Source organism: Astatotilapia calliptera, chromosome 10 (assembly GCF_964374335.1).
Source record: "Astatotilapia calliptera chromosome 10, fAstCal68.1, whole genome shotgun sequence".
In the NCBI taxonomy this organism is placed as follows: Eukaryota; Metazoa; Chordata; class Actinopteri; order Cichliformes; family Cichlidae; genus Astatotilapia; species Astatotilapia calliptera.
Window position 1 is genome coordinate 13,556,954 of NC_137431.1, and position 21,956 is coordinate 13,578,909.

At 37.9% G+C, this 21,956-nt stretch overlaps 3 protein-coding genes and 1 long non-coding RNA gene across 12 annotated transcripts; 1 reads left to right on the top strand and 3 right to left on the bottom strand.

Annotated features, from left to right (window-relative positions):
* Positions 1-156: 156 nt before the first annotated feature.
* Positions 157-4,981, bottom strand: LOC113030290 (transmembrane 4 L6 family member 4-like). Of its 2 annotated transcripts, XM_026181601.2 has the most exons (4): positions 4,625-4,981; positions 4,194-4,259; positions 694-833; positions 157-609 (listed from the first exon to the last, which is right to left on the bottom strand). In XM_026181601.2, exons 1-4 carry the CDS (start codon positions 4,799-4,801, stop codon positions 411-413), a joined length of 582 nt encoding a protein of 193 aa, XP_026037386.1. In that variant the 5' UTR covers positions 4,802-4,981; the 3' UTR covers positions 157-410. The 2 variants fall into 2 exon arrangements, with proteins under 2 accessions (XP_026037386.1, XP_026037387.1); XM_026181602.2 differs by lacking the exon at positions 4,194-4,259 and having other exon boundaries at positions 4,625-4,923.
* Positions 4,982-5,990: 1,009 nt separating this feature from the next.
* LOC145431395 (uncharacterized) lies at positions 5,991-15,306 on the top strand. Of its 6 annotated transcripts, none has more exons than XR_013911702.1 (14): positions 5,991-8,933; positions 9,021-9,181; positions 10,019-10,044; positions 10,347-10,432; positions 10,581-10,613; positions 10,710-10,799; positions 11,211-11,282; positions 11,391-11,479; positions 11,592-11,694; positions 11,969-12,071; positions 12,151-12,203; positions 12,313-12,391; positions 13,274-14,612; positions 14,721-15,306. XR_013911702.1 is itself a non-coding variant. In XM_080307059.1 (13 exons), the coding sequence occupies exons 3-13, from the start codon at positions 10,038-10,040 to the stop codon at positions 13,146-13,148; spliced, it is 1,251 nt and encodes a 416-aa protein (XP_080163185.1). In that variant the 5' UTR covers positions 5,991-8,933; positions 9,021-9,181; positions 10,019-10,037; the 3' UTR covers positions 13,149-13,267. The 6 variants fall into 6 exon arrangements, 4 of the variants coding, with proteins under 4 accessions (XP_080163185.1, XP_080163187.1, XP_080163186.1 ...); XR_013911703.1 differs by having other exon boundaries at positions 14,419-14,612; XM_080307059.1 differs by lacking the exons at positions 13,274-14,612; positions 14,721-15,306 and adding an exon at positions 12,613-13,267.
* On the bottom strand, positions 11,918-14,833 carry LOC145431396 (uncharacterized). The gene is made up of 2 exons (XR_013911704.1): positions 14,694-14,833; positions 11,918-14,549 (listed from the first exon to the last, which is right to left on the bottom strand). It is a non-coding gene; the product is annotated as an uncharacterized LOC145431396 (long non-coding RNA).
* Positions 15,307-16,444: 1,138 nt separating the features above from the next.
* On the bottom strand, positions 16,445-21,735 carry LOC113018147 (uncharacterized). 3 transcript variants are annotated; one of them, XM_080307063.1, is made up of 6 exons: positions 21,595-21,735; positions 19,553-20,464; positions 19,188-19,284; positions 18,704-18,814; positions 18,089-18,255; positions 16,445-17,756 (listed from the first exon to the last, which is right to left on the bottom strand). In XM_080307063.1, exons 2-6 carry the CDS (start codon positions 19,906-19,908, stop codon positions 17,294-17,296), a joined length of 1,194 nt encoding a protein of 397 aa, XP_080163189.1. In that variant the 5' UTR covers positions 19,909-20,464; positions 21,595-21,735; the 3' UTR covers positions 16,445-17,293. The 3 variants fall into 3 exon arrangements, with proteins under 3 accessions (XP_080163189.1, XP_080163190.1, XP_080163191.1); XM_080307064.1 differs by lacking the exon at positions 19,553-20,464 and having other exon boundaries at positions 21,595-21,703; XM_080307065.1 differs by lacking the exons at positions 19,553-20,464; positions 21,595-21,735 and adding an exon at positions 19,386-19,534.
* Positions 21,736-21,956: the final 221 nt, after the last annotated feature.

Here is a 21,956-nt window from a genome sequence, read left to right on the forward strand (position 1 = left end):
CGTCACAACAAAATGCAGTATGATAACTGTAGCTGCAGCGTTTTAAACCAGATTATCTAAAACTGGCCATCTAATTGGTGTAAATCATTTCTACTGTTAAAATTATTGTTGTGCATTTTAATATTTAAGTTTTCTGTTAATATATGAAGCATTAAATACATAAAAAGTTATTTTATTAAACGGTGCAACTTCAAAGAGAATGTTTTATGCAGACATGAAGTTTATCGTCATTCATCCAGCAGGGGGCGCCCATCAACTGTCAGAAACTCTCAGATTATGTGAATTAATGAATACATAAAAAAATAACCACATAATAATCCAGAGAGAAGAGGTGAAGTCTGAATTGTCTCTACATAAATCTGAGAAGTAAATCATTTTTACCTTTTTTATTTTTTTAATTTATAAATTTTTTAGGCGATCTGAGCTTCCTTATTGCAGGTTCCACACAGACAGCCGAAGAGCCCGTTGATCATCTGTGTGGCACAGAGGATCACCTGCAGGCAGCTTGTGGCCAGCAGAGTGCCGAACAGTCCAAGGTTGAACTCCACAATGTTCTTAGGCTCTGTGCATAAGCTCCATAATGTCTTGTCCATCAGGTAGTGGCTGTCACTGTGCAAGAGAGGAGAATTATAAATGACTAAAAGTTGAGAAACGTATGAAATGTGTCACGAGGAAGTCACTCCTGTGCTTTACTCTGTGAGTTCTTTAAAAGGCGTTGTCCAGACCAGTCCGGTTTTGCAGAGAGGCCCATTCTGCAAACCAAGTACTGCAACAATTATACTGTACAGGCCTCCAGCAACACCCACTCCAGCAAATGCAATTGATAAGAACATCTGCAGAGAGAGTAAATGATAAAGGTCAAATGCAATCATGATACAGTTTAAAGACACATTTTTTTTCCATCCTGTTGATAAATAAAACGGGTAGTTGTAGGTGCTCACTAAGCATCTGGTGACATTTTTCTTTCAGTGTTTGCTTTTCCCATAAACTGTAGATTCATCAAGATTAACTACAAGCCAAACTAAACATACTAAAACAGGTCTGTTACTCCCTCCACAGAGTTTGTTTTGCTAGTGTTTATTTCACTCTGTATGTAAGCATGATACCTTAAAAGGTTCGAAATGAATTCTGATAAAACCTAGCGTCAGGTCATGTTAGCAATCCATTAAAATTTGGCTTTAAGGTCTTCAAGGTCGAATTGATGTTTTATTGGCGGAAAATTGGGGGAAAGCTTTATAATTTAGAAACCACAATTCTTACAATTGTGCTGTGTATTGTCAGCATATAGAAAATACAGTATAAAGATTTAAAACATTTCATGTTTGACCTCTGACCTCTCCTTCAGGTCACAGGTCACAGTGATAGTAATCATATAAATACATAACAAGTTGAATACATGTCCATGTTCGTGAACGGAACAAAACTAGTGATCAAAAACGTTTTCAATTAATATTTATTGCTAAAAATTTTAATGAAATGAATGCTACACTTGTAATCTATCCAGATTAAAAACAATATAGTCAAAATTACCTAAAAAAAAAAGAGCTTGTAACAAGGCAGATGACAAATGCTTGCACTTTTCACTTGTTTTTAATGTGCAAAGAAAACAAAATGAATATATAGAAAATACAATACTGTTTCCCTTAAATGTAAATATTACCCAGAGAGCAAGCTAACTCAGGTGCTACTGGTTGGTGCTGTGTTAGGTCACCTTTTTAATTTCTGTAGCAGACTCACATTTCACAGTGTAATCGTAGCTTAACTTTAGAAACAACGGTTCATTAACAGGACTACTTTAAGTTTTGATTTTATTCAAATCTATTAATAAAATCTGTTACTTTATTATAATATTAAAATCTCTCAACTAGTCGCAGAAGATGGCCACTCCTCCCTGAGCCTGGCTCTGCCAGAGGTTTCTTCCTGTTAAAAGGGAGTTTTTCCCTGTTGGGTTTTTCTGTGTGTGTGTTGTTGTAGGGTCTGTCTTACAATATAAAACGCCTTGAGGCGACTGTTGTTGTGATTTGGTGCTATATAAATAAAACTGAATTGAATTACATGGATCAGTCCATTCAGTGTCAACACAGTAAGATCATCTAAAAAGTAGCTCAGCTGAAACTGGACTTGTTCAAATATTAGAAAACTGGTCAGCCTCAGGATATTATGATATAACAATTTTGTCTAAATTCTCCACACGCGATGTGCGTCAAATATCACATCTCTATAAGTGTTTTAAATGTACAATCACTGTCATATTTACATTTTCTGAGAGCTTAAATGTCTATGACTTTACTCTGAAAATATATTTAAAGAGTGTGTTTATTAACACAAAGTATTATCAAAGAAAAGGCATTATGTATTTTGAAATATGATGTACTTTCTATCAATATCTTTTATAATAAAAATAAATTTGGTCCAGTGTTCTGATTTTTCCTTTTTGTCTATTTACTCCATTTAACAATCCATTGAAATAATTGTAATATTGTTTTATTTCATTTAGTTAATTTTGAAAAACAAACAAAAAAACACAGGTAACATATCCTGTACCAAACCAGTGAGAACTTGCAGTTTTAATTTGTTTGCACAGTCTTAGCAATGACAAAAATAAAGAACATTTTTACTTTCATGAAGTGAAATTGTATCTTTTCACTTCAGCTATTTTCCATTTAAACAGGTTGTATATGGACAATTACTACTGGGTTTGGTACCAAAAGTGTACATATAATAATCTTTAAATGAAATAAACATATTATGTTAAGTAATTATCTGCATATGCATAAGGGAGGCTGCAGGGAATTCAGAGACACAACTTGTTAAGATTTTCAGCATTACAAATATAAAATGATAAAATATAATTTATAATAAGAAAAAAACAACATTGGGTGTAGATTATTATAAGTAAGGCAAAGCAACAGAAATGAAAAATGTCAACTTATTTAAGACTTTTCTAACTTTCATGGGTAACGGAACTTGAACAGAGATGATTCGGGTCATGGCTTTTTTAGAATACTTGTAATAAAATCATCAGTGATCATTGTAAAAAAAATAGGTAATTTTGGATTCATATAATTGTATTATGCGGTAGAGGGGGGTGAATAATGTAAGAGAAGCTTTAAGACATATGTATTGAGAAGGGCTGCAGCTATCAGTTATTTTAGCAATTGAATATTTTATCTATAATTCCATCAATTTTGTAATTGGATAAGAAATACTTTTGTCTGATTAATGAGCAATAATAAATATTCAAAAGAGAAAACAGAGGCATCTTAAAATGAACTGCTCATTTTAGAAATTGCAACATTTTTAATAATTTAAATAAATACAATTTCACAAAATTAAACATTCCCATAGTATTCACATGTAATTTTTTAAAGAAATTTGTAAAGAAAAACATTTCTTAATGCAAAAATAAATAAATGATCTCAAGTATAGTAAAGTAAAATAAGGTATACTTACAATTTAAACTAGGCCATAAAGTAAAATGACTTTCTTACATTAATAGTTGGCAAAAAAAAGGTCTGACAGTGTTGTATCGCCTGATGAAGTAGATTTTGTGTGTGTATGTTCATGTGTATTTATTTTTGTGCCTTTCCTTTTTTTTAATCTGAATGTTTAAGTGAATGAGTGAGTTTGTGTCTGTACGCCTTTAAAGGAGCGTGTGGTGGTTGTTCTGAACAAAAGTGAGCATGACAGCATTGTGAAGTTTGCCCTGTGGTTTAAAACAAGATGTTATGATGGTGTAGATGTTAATAATTAATGTTAATAATAATTAAATATCCAACCTAACAGCCCTACATCAGTGCCACAAAGTTGTATTGACCCAGTAGAGGTTTTATGGCGATTAAAAAAAAAGCGCTCCTGTTTTGGATGCTAGAAACATGTTTTTATGATCGAGTTATTCAAATTGCTCATTACAAATGAGTTGGTGCAGCCGTAGCATCGACTCATTTTTATACAAAATACATTATTTTAGTCGCAATGACTCAAACAGTACCAAATCCCAGGAATGATCCTCATAAGTTGCAGTAAGACTGGGAGTCCAAACACTTTTTCTGACATTTACAGGATTCAAATCTCCTTTCAGTCGAGATGTGTGTGTATATGCATAGTGATGCTTTACATTTAATGTGTTAATCATTAAACTTAATCAAGCCTGTCTAACCTGAAGCATCTTACTGTGCTCATGTCTGACTCACCCCACAGCGATTTCCATAGCAACCCTTTTTACCAGTTAAATGAATGTACAGTGCTGGTAGCAACACCTGTAGAAGGACAAAGGAGGTGATAGGACATAATATTCAGTCTGTCGTTAGTGGAATAAAAGACTCTGTAAACATGTAAACATGAGCCTTCATTCATGTTTTAAGAAACAGTTCGCACCAGTGAATTCTGACTTTTGCACCCTGCTCACACCCAGTTTAGATGATTCTCATGCGAGTGTCAAACACACTGAAACAAATCTTTAAACACTAAACTAATTCTCAGAAAACACATGGATTCAATTTAGATATGCACACAGTTTTAGACTGTATATGTAAGTGTGTATTTTTTTCTGAGACTCCAAATTTTCATAAAAGAAATCAGCTCTATCCTTTAGTAAAACACTGAAAAACAGAGGACCACTCACCAGTACGCCCCCTCCAATGAGTCCCCCCATGTATTTCACCTCCTCGGTAATATGTCCATCTTTGTCATAGGTGACGTTCCCATCAGGGAAGAACAGCACGATGTTACAGATGATAGATATGACTACTAGTGGGTACAGAGTAATAGCAATGCAGCGGGAACATTTTCCAGTGCACATGTCTGCAGATGGAGAAAGTTACTAACTTGGTAGCAAAGTTTGAGCTCGGATGCTAATCGCCCTTTATAGAAAGAGGCTCCACTCCAATGTGACTGGGGATTCATACTGGGAAGATAAATTCATAAGTGGGAGGGAGGTTAGGGTGTGGGGGGTGTGGTGACAGGGCAATAGCAAAGGAAAAAAGGGTCTGGGACAGGCTGCGGAAGTGTGTCTGACTCATGCTTGCTCTGTTCGACAGTTGGAGTCGGCATGATAAGATAACCCCAAATTTCTGTTAATTTCTGTTGGTCACCTTAGTGACACATGGTGGTACTAATGATGCCACAACTAACGAGACTCCAAGACTGTTTTAGGATTAAATACAACTGTGTTTCTTGTATGTTGTTGGAATGTAAAACAGCCAAGATTATTAGTGTCAGAGAGAAATTTAAAACCAGTGTAAGACATCCTGGGGATATGCTGTATTGTATGATCAAAGCACAGCTGGACTTTGCTTTGCTGCTGCTATAGCAACACACAAAGTGGAAGAAAGATCAATATGTCACTGGCACGGTCACTTTGTGCTTGGTTAAACACTCATCAAACATTCTGGCGAGCTGAAATTTAAAATGAAAGAGAATAAGCAGAGCGCCTCCTGCCCAAAAAGAATCCTCCAAACAACACATAGAGTGAATCAGGCTACTTAACCCTTGTAAAAGTTGTAATTATAAGCCCAGGAGTACCTCCCTCACCTGAAGAACAGTAATGTTTGTGTGTCCTAGATTGTATTTTGACTGATTATTCTTTTTAAAAGCAGAAGAGAAGCATCAGAAATACATAAAATCATATTAATGCACAATATATTGGTATGTGAAGTGATGAAGTCCCCATCTGCAAACAGGATTTCTCCCTGTGTTACTTTTGATGACTTATCATAAAAAAACTAATGAAGACAACGACTACACTGCTTTACAATGTCATCAAACTATAGATGTGTCTCGGTTTGGATGTTTCTGTCAGTAAATTTCAATTAGTACACCAGGTACACTGCATACCTGCTAAGAAAACTAAGCATTCCCTAGTTTTTTACAGGAATCTGAAAAACTGTTATTTTCCAAATGACTTTATCAGTCTCTCACAATATTATTGTAAAGAGGAGCCACTCTTCTTTAGCTTATTGATGTGTACAGGCATTTATTTATGCACAACTCTTTTTTAAGGCTAATAACTTTTCCAACACCTCAATTCTTTTTCTTTTTTGCTGGCATGCTTGGAATAATAGCCCTGTTGCATGACTCTGTTTCAGCCGGCAGACAGATGGCCTCACGTTTGACTCTAGAATACTTTGGTATACAGAGGACGACCGTGGCTCAGGGGGTTGGGAAGCGCATCTGTAACCGGAAGGTTGCCGGTTCGATCCCTGGGCTCACTGTCCTGGTCATTGTGTCCTTGGGCAAGACACTTTATCCTACCGCCTACTGATAGGGGCCAATGGCGTTCCCTGAACCTCGCAACCGTAGCTTGCCTCCACCAGTGAGTGAATGAATAGTGGCATTGTAAAGCGCTTTGGGTGCCTTGAAAAGTGCTATATAAATCCAATCCATTATTAGTTAATGGCTGACTTGATGATCGCAAGGTGACAAAGTCCATGTGGCAGCAAAAAAAAAATCATCACCCCTCCTCCACTGTTAGTGACAGTTGGCAGAGGTATTTGTGTGGATACGTTGTGTTTGTCATCCATCCATTTTCTGTCACTTATATGGGTTTTGGTCTCTGGGGCAGCAGTTTCAGCAGAGAAGTCCAGGCGTCCCTCACCACAGCCACCTCCTCTCAACCAGGGGGACACAGATCAGTACAGCATTCTCCTCACTGTAAACGCCGCCCCGATCCATCTGTCATTCTTGTGTTCACTTGTGAACAACACCCTGGGATTCCTAACTCCTCCACTTGGGCCAGTAGCTGGTCCCTGACCCAGAGTGGGCACTCCACTCTCTTCTGGCTGAGAACCACGGTCTCGGACTTGGAGGTGCTAATTGGAGGAAAACACATCGGGGATGCAGAGGTCAAGGACAGAAGAGAAGAAAAAAGGTGACGGTGAGATAGAGCTGGGCGATAGAACGATAACGATATCTATCGCGATATAACTTTTACTCGATAGAGAAATTAAGCTATCGCGATAGACCTCGCCGCTCTTGTCCTCTTAAAAAAAAAAAAAAAAAAAAAAGGTCGGCCGATCCAAATTAAGTAGCGCAGAGCCGAACCAATCACAGCCGCAGCTTCACGTCGCGTGACTTGTTACGTACAGCACAAGTGCCAAGCCGCACGTGTGTTTGTTTGGGAAGCAGCCAGCGGGTAATGGAGGAAATGAGTGTGCCGACTAGAAAAATCAACCGAGCGTGACCGAAGAGAAAACAGATGATGGTTCCAATGCCGGAGAGATTGTCGAACGGAAGAGCCATAGAAGTTCCGTAGTGTGAAGGTATTTTGGCTATTTCAAGTCTGACAAAAAACAGAGTAGCGTGCACTGTAAATTGTGCCGAAAGCAAGTCTGGAAATACAATAAACTGGTGCATGCGTCACACTGTGCGCCGCGTTATTGTTTCGGTGAAATGAATTTCTACAATACTGTTACTGTTAATTGTACTCTCTGCAGTGTTTAAATGCTTACATATACACACAGTTACTGTCGGTCCACACATACGACTCGGTTCTGCTTCTATGCCCCAGCTTTGTTTACTTTTTCCCACCGAGGCTTCTAGACTTCTGATTGGCCAACATTTCTGCACGGTTAGGAATCTAGCGCCACCTGCTGCTTTGGCATGTTCATAGCACCGTTTTCCTTCATTTCTGCCTTTACGTGTGAACGGGATTATTTTTTTAAAACGAAAACGGAAAATCTCCGTTTTCAAAAATACCCGTGTACGTGTGGACATAGCCTCAGTCTCTGACTGGAAGCGCTAATTCGTCATTCAGCTTTTGTCAGACTAAAGTAACTGTTAAAACTGTTTGAAAAGCTCAGCTATACAACAAGGAGAGATTGAGAATTTCCTTTTAGTTCTCAGTTTATTTGATATTGACAAAAGTTAGTCAGTTTTGTCTGTTCTTCTGTAAAACAAACTAAGATTTATTTTTAGAATTAATACTTTGTTTCTAAGTGGAATTGACAATTTAGTCTGTTTCGTTTGTTCTATTTTGAAACTTAAACGCTTTAGCGGCTGTCTTTTGTGTAGTTTGCAATATTTGCCTTTATTTATCTGAAAAAGTCTCATGTTCCTTAAGTACATCTACCCTGTTGAACTTATTATGGGAAATAAATATTTAAATAAAAACAAGCTGCTGATTATTTCACATTTTACTTGTGAGCAACAGCACATTTAAATCTTACAAATATAGTTATTTGGCTTATATCGTGATAGATATCGTTATCGCCTGAAATGAAAAAAACATATCGTGATATGAAAAAATCTCATATCGCCCAGCTCTACGGTGAGACAGCGGAGGCTCGAAGCGAGGAGGAGGTTTAAACCGTGTCTGCCGTCTATCGTGATGGGAAATGTGCGATCGTTGGCAAGTAAAATCGACGAGCTCTCAGCACTGGTACGGAGTCAGAGGGAATACCGAGAGTGTAGCCTGATGTGTTTCACCGAATCATGGCTGCACCAGGTCATTCCCGATGAGAATGCTTCCGTGGAAGGCTTCCACACTGTTCGGGCGGACAGGGACAGCATCGCTAGCGGTAAGCGTAAAGGAGGTGGGCTTGCTGTTTTAGTTAACAACCGGTGGTGTAACCCTGCCAACATAACAATCAAAGAAAGGATTTGTTGCCCGGACACTGAACTGTGTGCTGTTGGACTCAGGCCGTATTATTTACCCAGGGAATTCTCTCACGTCATCTTGGTGGCTGTTTATGTTCCCCCCTCTGCTAACCCCACAGCTGCATGTGACACTATCCACTCTGCCATAGCTCGGCTACAGACTCAGCACCCGAGTGCCTTTATTGTGATCTCGGGTGACTTCAACCATGTATCACTGGACAATACACTACCAACATTCAAACAATATGTGGACTGTCCCACCAGGGGAGAGAAAACTTTAGACTTACTGTATGCTAACGTCAAGGATGCATACAGCTCCTCCTCCCTCCCCCCACTTGGTAGGTCAGATCATAACCTCATTCAGGACGATCTGATTTCCTCGTGTCAGCATTGTTCCCACATCATCATAATTAATGTTGTTCCAGGTTCAACATTGCAAGTGACCAATCACCTTCTTGTGACGTCATTCCTTTGCGACTTCGAAATACCCGCCTTCGAGTATTTCGAAATACAAGTGAAGAAGCGAAAAACCGCTGCCTGTCCGCCGAATTTGAAGTCAATTTAGGATACTTTCCTTTAATAAACGGTAAGCATTATACATATGTTCCTCACTTGGCTTGCTGTTTGTTTGCTAGCGATAGGCTACTTGACAACAGCATTAGCTAACCAGTGTTCTCTAGACCAGCGTTCCCCAACTTTTTGGGTGTTTCGTGGCCCGGGGGTTGGGTCAGGCAAAATTGCAGTAGCTTCCCTGATCATTTTACAAACATAAGTGAAGAGAATCTGGACTAAAAGGCCTAGACTTATGGTTGTGTGCTGAATCTATGAATCAAACTATCACCTGGAAACATAATTAACTGGTCCATAGCTGTGAAACTGGACATAAGTAATTGATTCTATGGAGATTAACAGTAATCCAGAAATTTACAAATTTGTCCTGGTACATCGCGTAAATGTTGTCCCAGGGACATCGCGTAAATGTTGTCCCTGGGACATTGTGTAAATGTTGTCCCTGGGACATCATGTAGAATTTGCCCTGGGACATCGTGTAAATGTTGTCCCTGGGACATCGTGTAAATGTTGTCCCTGGGACATCGTGTAAATGTTGTCCCTGGGACATCGTGTAGATGTTGTCCCTGGGACATCGTGTAAATGTTGTCCCTGGGACATCGTGTAAATGTTGTCCCTGGGACATCGTGTAGATGTTGTCCCTGGGACATCGTGTAAATGTTGTCCCAGGGACATCGTGTAGATGTTGTCCCTGGGACATCGTGTAAATGTTGTCCCAGGGACATCGTGTAGATGTTGTCCCTGGGACATCGTGTGATAGCTTGTAAATAATGGAATGAAAATTATTGATTGTTATTAACTTGTGAAAAAGAAGTGTAACAAATCCACATGTTATGTTCTTACACCCTTACAGAAACTGTGACTCCTTCACAATGTCAGGTAAATGTCAACTCATGTTGAATAATCAACCAATCAAGCCTTTTATTATCACATGCAATGTTACACGTACAACTGCAATGAAAATTTCACCCCCTTCTGACCATACATATATTGCTTAAACATCACATTGGGAAGACAGGTCGGAAACAGTTAGGAAGGTCAGAAAATAATTTAATTAATAGATGAGGAGGAGAAAAAAGAACTACAACCAGACAAAGCTCCTAGAAGACTGAAATGGATGATAGTTGCAGCATGCAAAAAGAAAATGATATCTGTTGACTACAGCATATGCTTTCTCACAGATTACCTTGTGGGAGTAGCTGGACCAAACTCTATTGGTATTTCAAGTTTGAAATCCCTGTTTGACCAGACTAACATTTCAGATGAGGTACCTCTTGACATAAAAATCATTTTATGTTGTCATAAAACTAATGTTAAATTCTGCTTTAAATACACTTTATTGTACAATTTACTTAATGAATCGTATTCCTTAGTTCTGTTTTTATTTATATGTATTTATTTATTTGTTTTATAAGGTAATAGATGGCCTAATCTATTTGCAGTGTGAGGTATGTTGAAAAGCTTGTTTGATCATAATGACATAGCATGTTTACGTTTTTTGTAATGTATTTGAAAACATAGGTGTATTTATGTTATTTTTATAGAATTTCCCTCACATTTATCCAATACCAAGCCAAATCACTGGAAAAATTTTGGATGGGTCCACAAGAGCACAAAGTGCATACTTTTTGAAGGTATGACTTGGACTGTGGTAACTATGTTCTTATCACAAAGGGTTTATAAGTTGCCACTATAAACAAACAGCATTTTCCAAAATTGAAGCCTTGTCAGAAGAACCTGAAAAATACCTTTCTGAAACCTTTTCTGTGTAAAGACTTGTTCAAAAGCAATGCACACAGATTAAAACATTTCTGTCTTGGCCAACTGATAAAGAACACCAAAAATTGAGTGGTGCGTGTTGAGTCTGTGGTCTTGATTTGTTTTGTACACACTATAGAAATTAATTAATGTAAACCAAAAATGACACTTTCTATATGTTTGTGTATCTGCAGAATTAATCACAAGTCTCACCTGACAAGCTTTCGCAGTTTTGCAGTGTCATTCTTGACAGAAAAACATACTTGTCACATTCTTTTTATTTCCAGAAAAACATCTTTCAGATGTATGAGAAATTGATTGGAGCCTGTCTGGAAAATGGCAGCCACTGGACCTTGTTTGTAAGTTGCACAGATTTTGCACTCTCTCTAGTGCATGATACTTTTCAGTGTCCCTCATTAGGAAAGCTCAAGGCCCAAGCCTACCATATCCATCTTTTTACAAAACAGTTTTGTGATATACCCAAGAGGACCATAGTCTATATGAATTCATTTGGCGAGTCGGAGGTCAGAAAAAGTGCGGTGTTGAAAAACTGGAGGTAATTAATTAACATATTTAACATAACATATTTAATTTAATTGAAATCATTACCGAACGTGGTTATTGATTTCTCTATATGCTTTTTATTTGTAATAACTGCGATCTCTCAGCTCATTTGCTTCAGCAAGAGGCTGCGCTGGAGAGTGGACCTTGTCACATGTGAGCCACCCACATCAACAGGATGGGAACTCATGTGGAGTGCATGTCATAATGGTACTGAAAACTATAGCTTTAACCTATATAAGTAATGTTTACATTTTTGCCTATTCAGTTTTTAAAGCCTTAGAGGCAGGATGGTAAAATCTCAATTTTTTTTGTAGATTGAACCATTTCAGCAGTAATGCTTTGCTTTGGTTGCTCTGTTTTTTGTTTTTTTTCTCGGGGGGTGGGGTGGGGGGGTTAAAAACAAACAAACATTTCTTTGTTAATCTAATTCTTTTTGTTCTTTTTTTTTTTTTTCTTCTTCTTCTTCTTCGTCAATTATTAGTTTGCCCAATCTCTCATTGACGGTAAAACACAAGTGGAGGAGTACAACACTGAAATCACAAAGCTCAGGTCCCGACTTTGCCACTACTTATTTTCCTCAATAGGTAAAGATAAAATTAGCTGCCTTCTTTTTCTCTAACATTGGAAAATGTAACTTGTACTTAAACAAATTATATTTTGCAGATCGAACTAGGAAGTGCAGTCAGTGCTGGTGTGTGATTGCAGCCAAAGACCGGGTACACTATGACATGTCCTTAGCCATATAGATTGTTTATTTAATGGACTTTGTTCATTTGTTTTTTGTTTGTTTATTTCTTCTTCTTTTTTCTTTTTTTTAATTCACAGGTGCAGTGCCAGAAATGTGGTGCATACAAGCACATGCGTTGTTCAAAGTCTGTTTGTGGCATCTGTATCTTCTGTGAGAGTAAGTCACAATATAACTAAACAATGTCCAAAAATGTTTAAAGTGAAATTTTTTTTCGTAATTTTGCCTTTGCACACCAGGACTGTGTAATTAAAGTGGACGTTTCAAGATCCAGTTTTTACACAAAACTATTTTAGACATAACTGTGTCATATTGTGGGGATTTCTCTTCACAATTAAATTGATATAGTGCTGTTTATATCATTCTTCTTTATGTAACAGCACAGTGCAGCACAGCAGAGGGAAAGGAGTTGTGCAGCATAGTGGGTGGCTATACAGGAGGAGCAATAGAAGTAGCCAGTGAAGAATGTCATCAGGGAAAGCATCAGGCAGCGAATGACAAAGGAAAAGTTCCTAAGGGAGAGAACATCTGCAGCAAATCGACAAGTAACAGTGAGATAGGAAGACTGACAGTCAGAGATGAAGGTACACAGACTGAAGACAACGAAAAAGAAGCAGAAGTATACGGCACAAGTCTGAGTACAGATAATGCTGCTGCTGATGATGTTGACAGGATCGATGCAGATACAGAATTCCAAACTGATTCAGAAGGAACTAGTACAGTTTACAGAGTGCATGGTCGCTTATCTGTACCAAGCTCAAAAAAGAAAACCTACACAATAACAGAAGACGAGATCAAGCGCAGAATCAACGCAGAGAACATGTCAGTTCATGTTTTCAGAGGTTTGATTGGGGTAGGTATACATTTCGTGATTTTGATGTCACCTGAAATAAATCCAGGTTACTCGTATCAATGAAGTGACAATGTGGCTGGAAATTATGCATTTGCTGCAACATATACACAATTACACCATGTAAACAAAAGCATTTAACTTTGTGCGCGTGTGTGTGTCTCTCTCTGCTCTTTTGGTGTTTGCACTAGGGCTGCTCAATTAATCGAATTTTAATCACGATTACGATCTGGGCTTTCAACGATCATTAAAAATGACTGAGCCGATTATTAGCCCCTCCCTCATTTATCCGCGACACCTTAAAGGCCGGTCCGTGAAAATATTGTCGGGCATAAACCGGTCCGTGGCGCAAAAAAGGTTGGAGACCGCTGATTAAGAGGACCCGAGGGAAGCTCGGAAAGCTAAGCAGAAGTTATTTGGAGAGTGACTGCCGTTGGTTGAAAAGAGTTAAAAAAAAAAAAAACTTCAGTGGTGTTGCACACTATTTTATATTATTTTTTAAAAGTCATTGTTAACCCTTTAAAGCCGGTCAGAGCAGCACGCTCCGTTTTGCGTAACTATTTTTAAATCCCTGTAGAACCTGAACCGAGTAAGCTAGCGCAATAATTTGTTTTGCATATGAAACCGGAGGAGTTGTACTTACATCTGATGCCATCAGCTTGTCCTCGGTCATGGTTTCGTTCCACATATAGCTTTGCAAAAATTGCATAAAAAGCGCTTGCAGGAACAAAAACATAATATTCCAGAAACAGGCTTTGCCGTTCCTATCAGCTGTTCGTAACTTCCCACAGTGAAATGATGCACCTGCTGTTTTCTTTGCAAATTTGCATCATAGGATTGTTTTTTGTTTTTCCTGCAGTATATAAAAATTGCTGTATCTCCAAAATAAAACTATGAAGACACTCAAAATAAATTTCCTGTGGTGGGAAACTATTTTTTGCAACTTTATTGTATTTAAAGTTTTGAGGGATAAACCTCTTAAATTTCTCCAAGTAGAAATATATGTATACAAAACAAAAGCAATTTTCAATTTTTTTTGTAGTTTATTGCACTTTTTTGCAATTTATGTAATTACTATGGACTTAATGCATACATATTATTAAAATATGGGCTATAACAGTTGTATTGATGTATAGCAACTTGAAATGCTCCCACAAATGGCACTACAGCATGTAAAAAAAATAATATAAGCTCTGGTGGACTTGGTTCTATAGTAGGTCTTAAAGGGTTAAATAAATATCGTCAAATAATCGTGATCTCAATTTCAGTGAAAATAATCGTGATTATCATTTTTGCCATAATCGAGCAGCCCTAGTTTGCACTTTTTCTTTTTTAGGGCCGTAAAGCCAAACTGCCCGCAATGATTCTTGACAGGCCTAAGAAGGCCAAAACTAAAGTAACAGTGTTTAGTGTTCTGAGTGAAGAGGAGGCTGGGGAGCTAGCCCTCGGGTTTGCCGGAAGATTGGCCTGCGATGTCACAACAGACATGGTCTGTAAAGGCATCGACCATTCAAGTGCTGATATGACAAAGTAAGTTAGTAAAACAATATGAAAGTTGTATCTTTTTTGGTATTATTTGTCATTTCCCCGTATTTGGGTTATTGGTGTAACATTGTTAATCTTACTTTCTAATAACAGACAGACTCTTCTCAAAATCCAACACAATCTTAAACATGAGCTGACTGATTCCTCAACCTTCAGTTTGCTGACACACACCTTTGGCCCCGCTGCACTGGATTCTGTCATTTCATTCCTGTGTGAAAAACTTGATCTTGTCTCTTAAATAATGAAACCTTTTGTGACTTTTGTTTGTTCTGTAAATCAGAATCTTGAAAATTGTTCATTGTTGTTCTAAGTTTGTGTTAACTATTTGGCAAAAATGATTGGTTCCTAATCCAAACAGCATAATGACTGTTCTAACACATATCTTAAAAATGCTACAAAGAAAGAAAATTATCACACATGTTTCAATATGAATGTAATTGTGTCACACTCGGTTTGTAGTAGCTTTCCTGTTTTATTTTGAGTTTTGGTATGTTTACACTGTTATTTTTATTTCCCGTGTGTTCGTCTTCCCTTATTAGTTTTACTGTATTTAATTAGTCTGATTTAATAACTTATAATTATTTACTTTCCAGTGTGTATATATGCTCCTCGTTTGGATTATTGTTTGTTTGAGTTCTGCCTGTCTTTTCTATTAAAGATTTGGACTTTTGGACTATTAGTGGACCTCGTAGGTTTTTATTCTGTTCAATTGGTAATTGACTGGGTTTAATTTAGTGGCCTGGAAAACAGGCCGGAGGGGTCTGGTCATTTTAACCCCCTAAGACCCGAAATCTTCCATGGCATGCATTTTTAATTTCTCTTTGATATTTGGGCCGATTGGAACCCGATGAATGTAAAAAGAAAGAATTACCAGGTTTTGTTTTTTTTTACCTAATTTTTGTTTCTGAGAAAAATGAGAGCCACATATGAGGACATTAATTTGAAATTTCGATAGAACAGTTGCAGTATAATGTCCTCATAACTGTATATCAGGCACTTGTTGATCAAGATTTAGTATTTTGGTCTAAATAACCCAAAATGTGATGTCCACATGTGTGGACGCCAGGCTGGAGTAAAGTGTTAGAGCTATTTATACCTATGTAAACTTTTATACACTGGTTTTTACCTGTCTTGTTTCAGAAAGGTTTAAAAGGGTAATGTCCACAGTTTATTTGTTTATTTATTTGTTTGAATTCAACATATTTTATTAAAGTAATTGAGCTTGAACACAGAAAAAACTGAATCAAATAATCATAAAATCAAATCACTTGCACTATACTGAAGTCTAATCTACTCTGAGCTAATGCCGGTTTCCAACACTAATGATTGGGTGAAGGAGAGAGATGAGGGTGTGCACGGCCACTGGTGCTCTTATCCCTGTTCTTTGTGATACAATCCAACAGGAAAGCAGTCAAACCCTTGGACATTAGCCAAGTTAACGTTCACAAATATATACACACAGAGGAACTCTGAGCCCCAATGTCAGCATTAGCACAAACATGCCACTTCATACCAAATCTCAGTGTGAGGTCAGGTGTTAGTCTCATTCCATTATTCTGGCTATATTTTCTTACTCATTACTCTTAAACTTATACTTAAGACTAACTATTAACAAAATCACACCCCAATAACTCTGTTATTACACTTTGTATTTAATCATAAAAAGGCTGGATGTTGAAACCTTTTACTTCTATTTTGTATGAGCCAGGATTCTCAACAGCTGATACTCTATGTCCAAAAAGTGACAGGTATCGTTTTATGGAGCAAAAAACTTAAGAGCGCATATTTTATAAATAATACCAACAATTACAAATGCAGACCTTTAATAGTAATAAGTAATCCTTTATTTATAATGCATAGCAATATAAAAATAGTAACATATGAAAATATTACAATGGGCACAGATGAATTTGTATCAAAAACAGCAACCAAGCCAAAGTAATGAATAACACACATAAATAACAACTGCTTGAGAGACCAAACAATTTCTTTTCATCTGTTCCTTGGCAGAAAGTTAAGACAGCTATTCAGCTTTAGGTTTCAATAAACAGAAGTAATGGATGCAGTCCCTTTGAAATGTCACACAAAAGTCTACTTGTGCATATACTTAGCTTTAACTCTTCTCTTTTTTGTTTTGTATTCCAAAAGGTTTTCATTTTCTCCAGAGGATGTCTCTCTTTCAGTGGTTATCGACTGTTCACATTCATTTTCAGACTGTTGGAATGTCGATGCTGGCCGAACGTTTCTTGCTAGAATACAATGGCCTAATTTTGCGTGCATTATCTGTCATCTTTATTTCGTACTGGCATATACTTTTGCCTACTTGTTTTGTTTTTAAGACATTTGTATGCAGTTCATCTATCATTGCAGTAATACCCTCTGGAATGAATGCCCACTGTTTAACTGTGTCTAAAACAGCATTTAGTTTTCAAACTGCATCTTCTGTGCATTTTTTGTCTGTGCTTTCAACTACAGGAGTGTCATTCAAAGTTGATAGAGGACTTTTCAGAGAGTTTTTCATTTGTTTAAAATGGCTACAAGCCACCTTCAGGCAAGCACATGTGTTATAGTGAGAGAACGTACAACAAGTGCACTGAAGTGTTTCAGCCGATGCAAAAAAACACAGATTTCCAAACAAACTTGGCATTTTTATCACTTTCAAGTCCTCACAGTGTACAAAGTAATGCCTTTCTTTCACTGCAATTCTTGCCAAGGTCTGTTTCCATGTTTGGATAGATGTCATTGTCAGCCTCTGCTAATTTTGCAAGTAACACTAGATGCTTGCAAAGAAGTCCTCGTAAGCCATATGTACAGTTGCAGTAGGACTCAACAGGGCAGACATCATACACCATGTCTTCTCTTGACTCAGATGGGACTTGATATGCATTAACTCCATGGCTGTTCTTGACTGTAATTTTAAGAGCCCAACCACTTTCCATCAGTCTTGAAGCAGAGTCTGAAACTTGAGACAAGGTGTCAGCAAACCTGTTTTTCATGCGGCCCACATCTTGCAGGGTTTTTATGACTGAGAAGTAGTCGTCGGCCTTCCCTAGGAGCACTTCAATCAGATCATCCAGACACCTATTCTTGTAGCCAGATAAAAACTGGTATTTCAGGCGGTGGAAAAATCTGAAAAACAGTTATTTGAAATGATTAGTAACTGTAATTGAAGGAATTTAAAGTTTTAATCAAGACTGTATTATTTTTTAAAAAATTGGAAAACCTATTGCACACGTCTTTTATAAAGGAATGCTCTGTGCCGGTTTAGCTGATTTAGGCAAATCCACCTACTCTGTTTTTTGTTGTGATAACATAAAAAACGCTGCTAGAATTTAAAGGATTTGCCTAAAACTTGTTCTGGCAATGACATGACGAACCTACTCAGTTTAGCCTCTTGGATTAAAGCATAATATCTTTTTTTCAGCAATACAATTGAATGAGGTCAAAATAATAAATCATACCTTTCAATCACATTGTTTGTTTCAGAACGAGCGTGACTGAACCGACGGCCGTAGTCACACCACATGTGGCCAATGCCTTCCCAGTGCTTCTGAAAATACTGGCACACCAAAGGGTATTGCTTAAATGTCTGGCAGAACTCTGCTGATGTGGCTTTAAAGTCGTCCTCCTAAGAGAATTGGATGCAACAGAATATATTTCAATCCATTTAACAGACCTATTGAAATCTTTAATATTATGTATTGAAGCCCTTTTCCTTTTATTGAATAACATTAAGAATTTTAAGTTATTAATAATATGTCGTGTTTTTGTATTAAGAAGCAATTATTTCTTCCCTTACAATGGCTAAGAAGGAACACTAAACCTATAAGCATATTTGGTTTCAGCATCTGTCTGTGAAAGAATCCCACTCACAAGTTCTACTGCACAGTGGGTGACACAATGATGTTCTGCACAGCTTAAGTACTTGTTTTGATAAGCAAGATAAGAAGCCAGTTTTAGAAATTGTTTCAAAAATCTATTTTGTATCTCTCTGTAACTTTTTTTAGCAACTGAAAGTTATTATGCTCTTAGTGTAATCAAGAAATCAAAATGTGAAATAGACAAATTACACTTACAGATGTGCAAGCTTTCAGCTTACAAAAGAAAGAAATGATTTCATTTCTCTTTTGGGTGTTAGAAAGCCCATGGACCCCGGACTCTGATTTTGAAAGCCATCGATTAACAGCCTGTGAATGTAAGAGAAAAAAAGTTAATCTGGAGAGAGAGACAGAGGAGCAGCTGTACAAAAAGCATAAAAGAAAGCTGACGTCCAAAAATAACTTTGTCACTCACTGGACAAGAGGACCTGTGCATTACAGAAATCAACCAGGCAAACATATTTTTAAATGTCAAAAAGATCTTTGGGAAGCAGCCACCAGAAGATGAGTGCACTGTGGTCTTAAATGGATGGACATAGTCACTCAACATTTTATCCCTTTATATTCATTAACCTGAGTAGGTGAATATCACAATGAGGCAAATCATAACAACAGGACCCTGTTGTAAAAATGTGTTTCAGGTGCATCTTAGACAACGTGAAAAGAAAACAATGTGGTTTACCTGCAAGACATGGTACCAGCATAGAAGGATAGCTGACTCTGGAAAAACCTTCTGCAAAGCATTTATTTCCGCAAAGTCTTTGTCAACCATAAATGCTCTACAGAAAAAAAGAAAACACTAAATGAGATTAAACAGTATGAAAATGTTTTTGCTATCTCAAAGCACCACTTCAATGCCAAATTAAACATTTCAACTCACAAGTAGATATATAAAATACTGCATACAGCCTATAGGAATAACTTTAACAACTGGAAAGGAAAGTTTTTTGCAGCCCATGCTGCAGCTATAGCATTAGATTCTGGCATGTTATAACTTTTTTGAAAAGGAATTATTTCAAAATTAATAGCTGTCAATGTATTATTTACCTCGGGGAAGTTGGGAAATGCTCACAAACTATTCCAAGAACAGTTTCCAGGGTTTTCTGACTTTCGTTGCTGACAATAGCATAGGCCACAGGGACTCCATGCCCATGATCATCTCTTACAACAAGTGTGAATAAGGGAAATGAATACTGGTTAACGCAGTGCGTGGTGTCAACAAATACTAACTGTTTTGCATAGTTCTCCATGTTTGATTTCATTACAGGTGTCTGCAAAACAATCATTAGTTCTTGGTCAGATGTGTATGGTTGATAGAAGAGAACATGTTCTTGATGTTTTCCATTAAGTAAGGTATGTACACATTGACTGTCTCCACAGTTAAAGTGCTTCTTCCTCATCATGCAGGTTCTAACACTGTCAATGTCACGTGGTGTGACAAAATGCTCTCTGTTGTGAAGATCTCTGTGTCCATGTTCTTTGGCCCATTTATGACATTCGGTTAGTATGATGGCTGGCTTAGTTCCAAGGGAAAGCAGTTCCTCAATCTTCCTCCTCAAATCACTGGAAATATTGTTGAAATGTGCGTCTTTTGGGTCCGAAGGATCATGCCCATCATGCTTATCATATGTACGCTGCACGATGACTGTGTGGTCTTTCCAACATTTGAGTACTTTAAATGAAACATAGGCCTTACAGCCCACTGCTCTGTAGCTGTTTCGACTTTTTTCCCCAGCTCTGATGCAGTTGAATTTGTAATAGTCTCTTTTCCTGTCTTTACCTGAGGCAACATTTAAACATTTATAATGTCCATGAAGGGTTAATGAGTTCAATTTTTCTAACACAACACTGAATGGGTCCTCCTGGCATTGTGACACATGCACACAAAGTTGTGTGTCTTTTCCAGTTCTTTTTTTTTTTCGTCATTCAGAACACTTCTTCTAATTATGTCGTCCATTTCTGGTGGAAAAATAACGAAGGTTTAATTAGTCAATATTCATTAATTCATTTTAACTTGTTTTGGGGTTTTTTGCAATACAATGTAAATATTAAATATAATATTAAAAAAATATATATATATATAAAATAATATAAAACAAACAGGGGCTAAAAGAAGCTAAACTTTCATATGGTATGTCTCTGGCAACTTTAACATGATGTCCCAGGGACAACATCTACACGATGTCCCAGGGCAACTTCTACACGATGTCCCAGGGCAACTTCTACACGATGTTCCAGGGACAACATTTACGCGATGTCCCAGGGACAACATTTACGCGATGTCCCAGGGACAACATTTACGCGATGTCTCAGGGACAACATTTACGCGATGTCCCAGGGACAACATTTACGCGATGTCCCAGGGACAACATTTACGCGATGTCTCAGGGACAACATTTACGCGATGTCCCAGGGACAACATTTACGCGATGTCCCAGGGACAACATTTACGCGATGTCTCAGGGACAACATTTACGCGATGTCCCAGGGACAACATTTACGCGATGTCCCAGGGACAACATTTACGCGATGTCTCAGGGACAACATTTACGCGATGTCCCAGGGACAACATTTACGCGATGTCTCAGGGACAACATTTACGCGATGTCCCAGGGACAACATTTACGCGATGTCTCAGGGACAACATTTACGCGATGTCCCAGGGACAACATTTACGCGATGTCTCAGGGACAACATTTACGCGATGTCCCTGAGACAACATTTACGCGATGTACCAGGACAAATTTGTAAATTTCTGGATTACTGTTAATCTCCATAGAATCAAGAACTCATGTCCAGTTTCACAGCTATGGACCAGTTAATTATGTTTCCAGGTGATAGTTTGATTCATAGATTCAGCACACAACCATAAGTCTAGGCATTTTAGTCCAGATTCTCTTCACTTATGTTTGTAAAATGATCAGGGAAGCTACTGCAATTTTGCCTGACCCAACCCCCGGGCCACGAAACACCCAAAAAGTTGGGGAACGCTGGTCTAGAGAACACTGGTTAGCTAATGCTGTTGTCAAGTAGCCTATCGCTAGCAAACAAACAGCAAGCCAAGTGAGGAACATATGTATAATGCTTACCGTTTATTAAAGGAAAGTATCCTAAATTGACTTCAAATTCGGCGGACAGGCGGCGGTTTTTCGCTTCTTCACTTGTATTTCGAAATACTCGAAGGCGGGTATTTCGAAGTCGCAAAGGAATGACGTCACAAGAAGGTGATTGGTCACTTGCAATGTTGAACCTGGAACAACATTAATTATGATGATGTGGGAACAATGCTGACACGAGGAAATCAGATCGTCCACCTGATTCACCTCACCCCCCGCTATGTGCCAATTGTGAGGAGGGAACCTGTGACCACCAGGACTGTTAGGAGGTGGTCAGAGGAGGCAATAGCGGAACTACAGGGCTGTTTCGAGGTGACCGACTGGGAAACACTCTG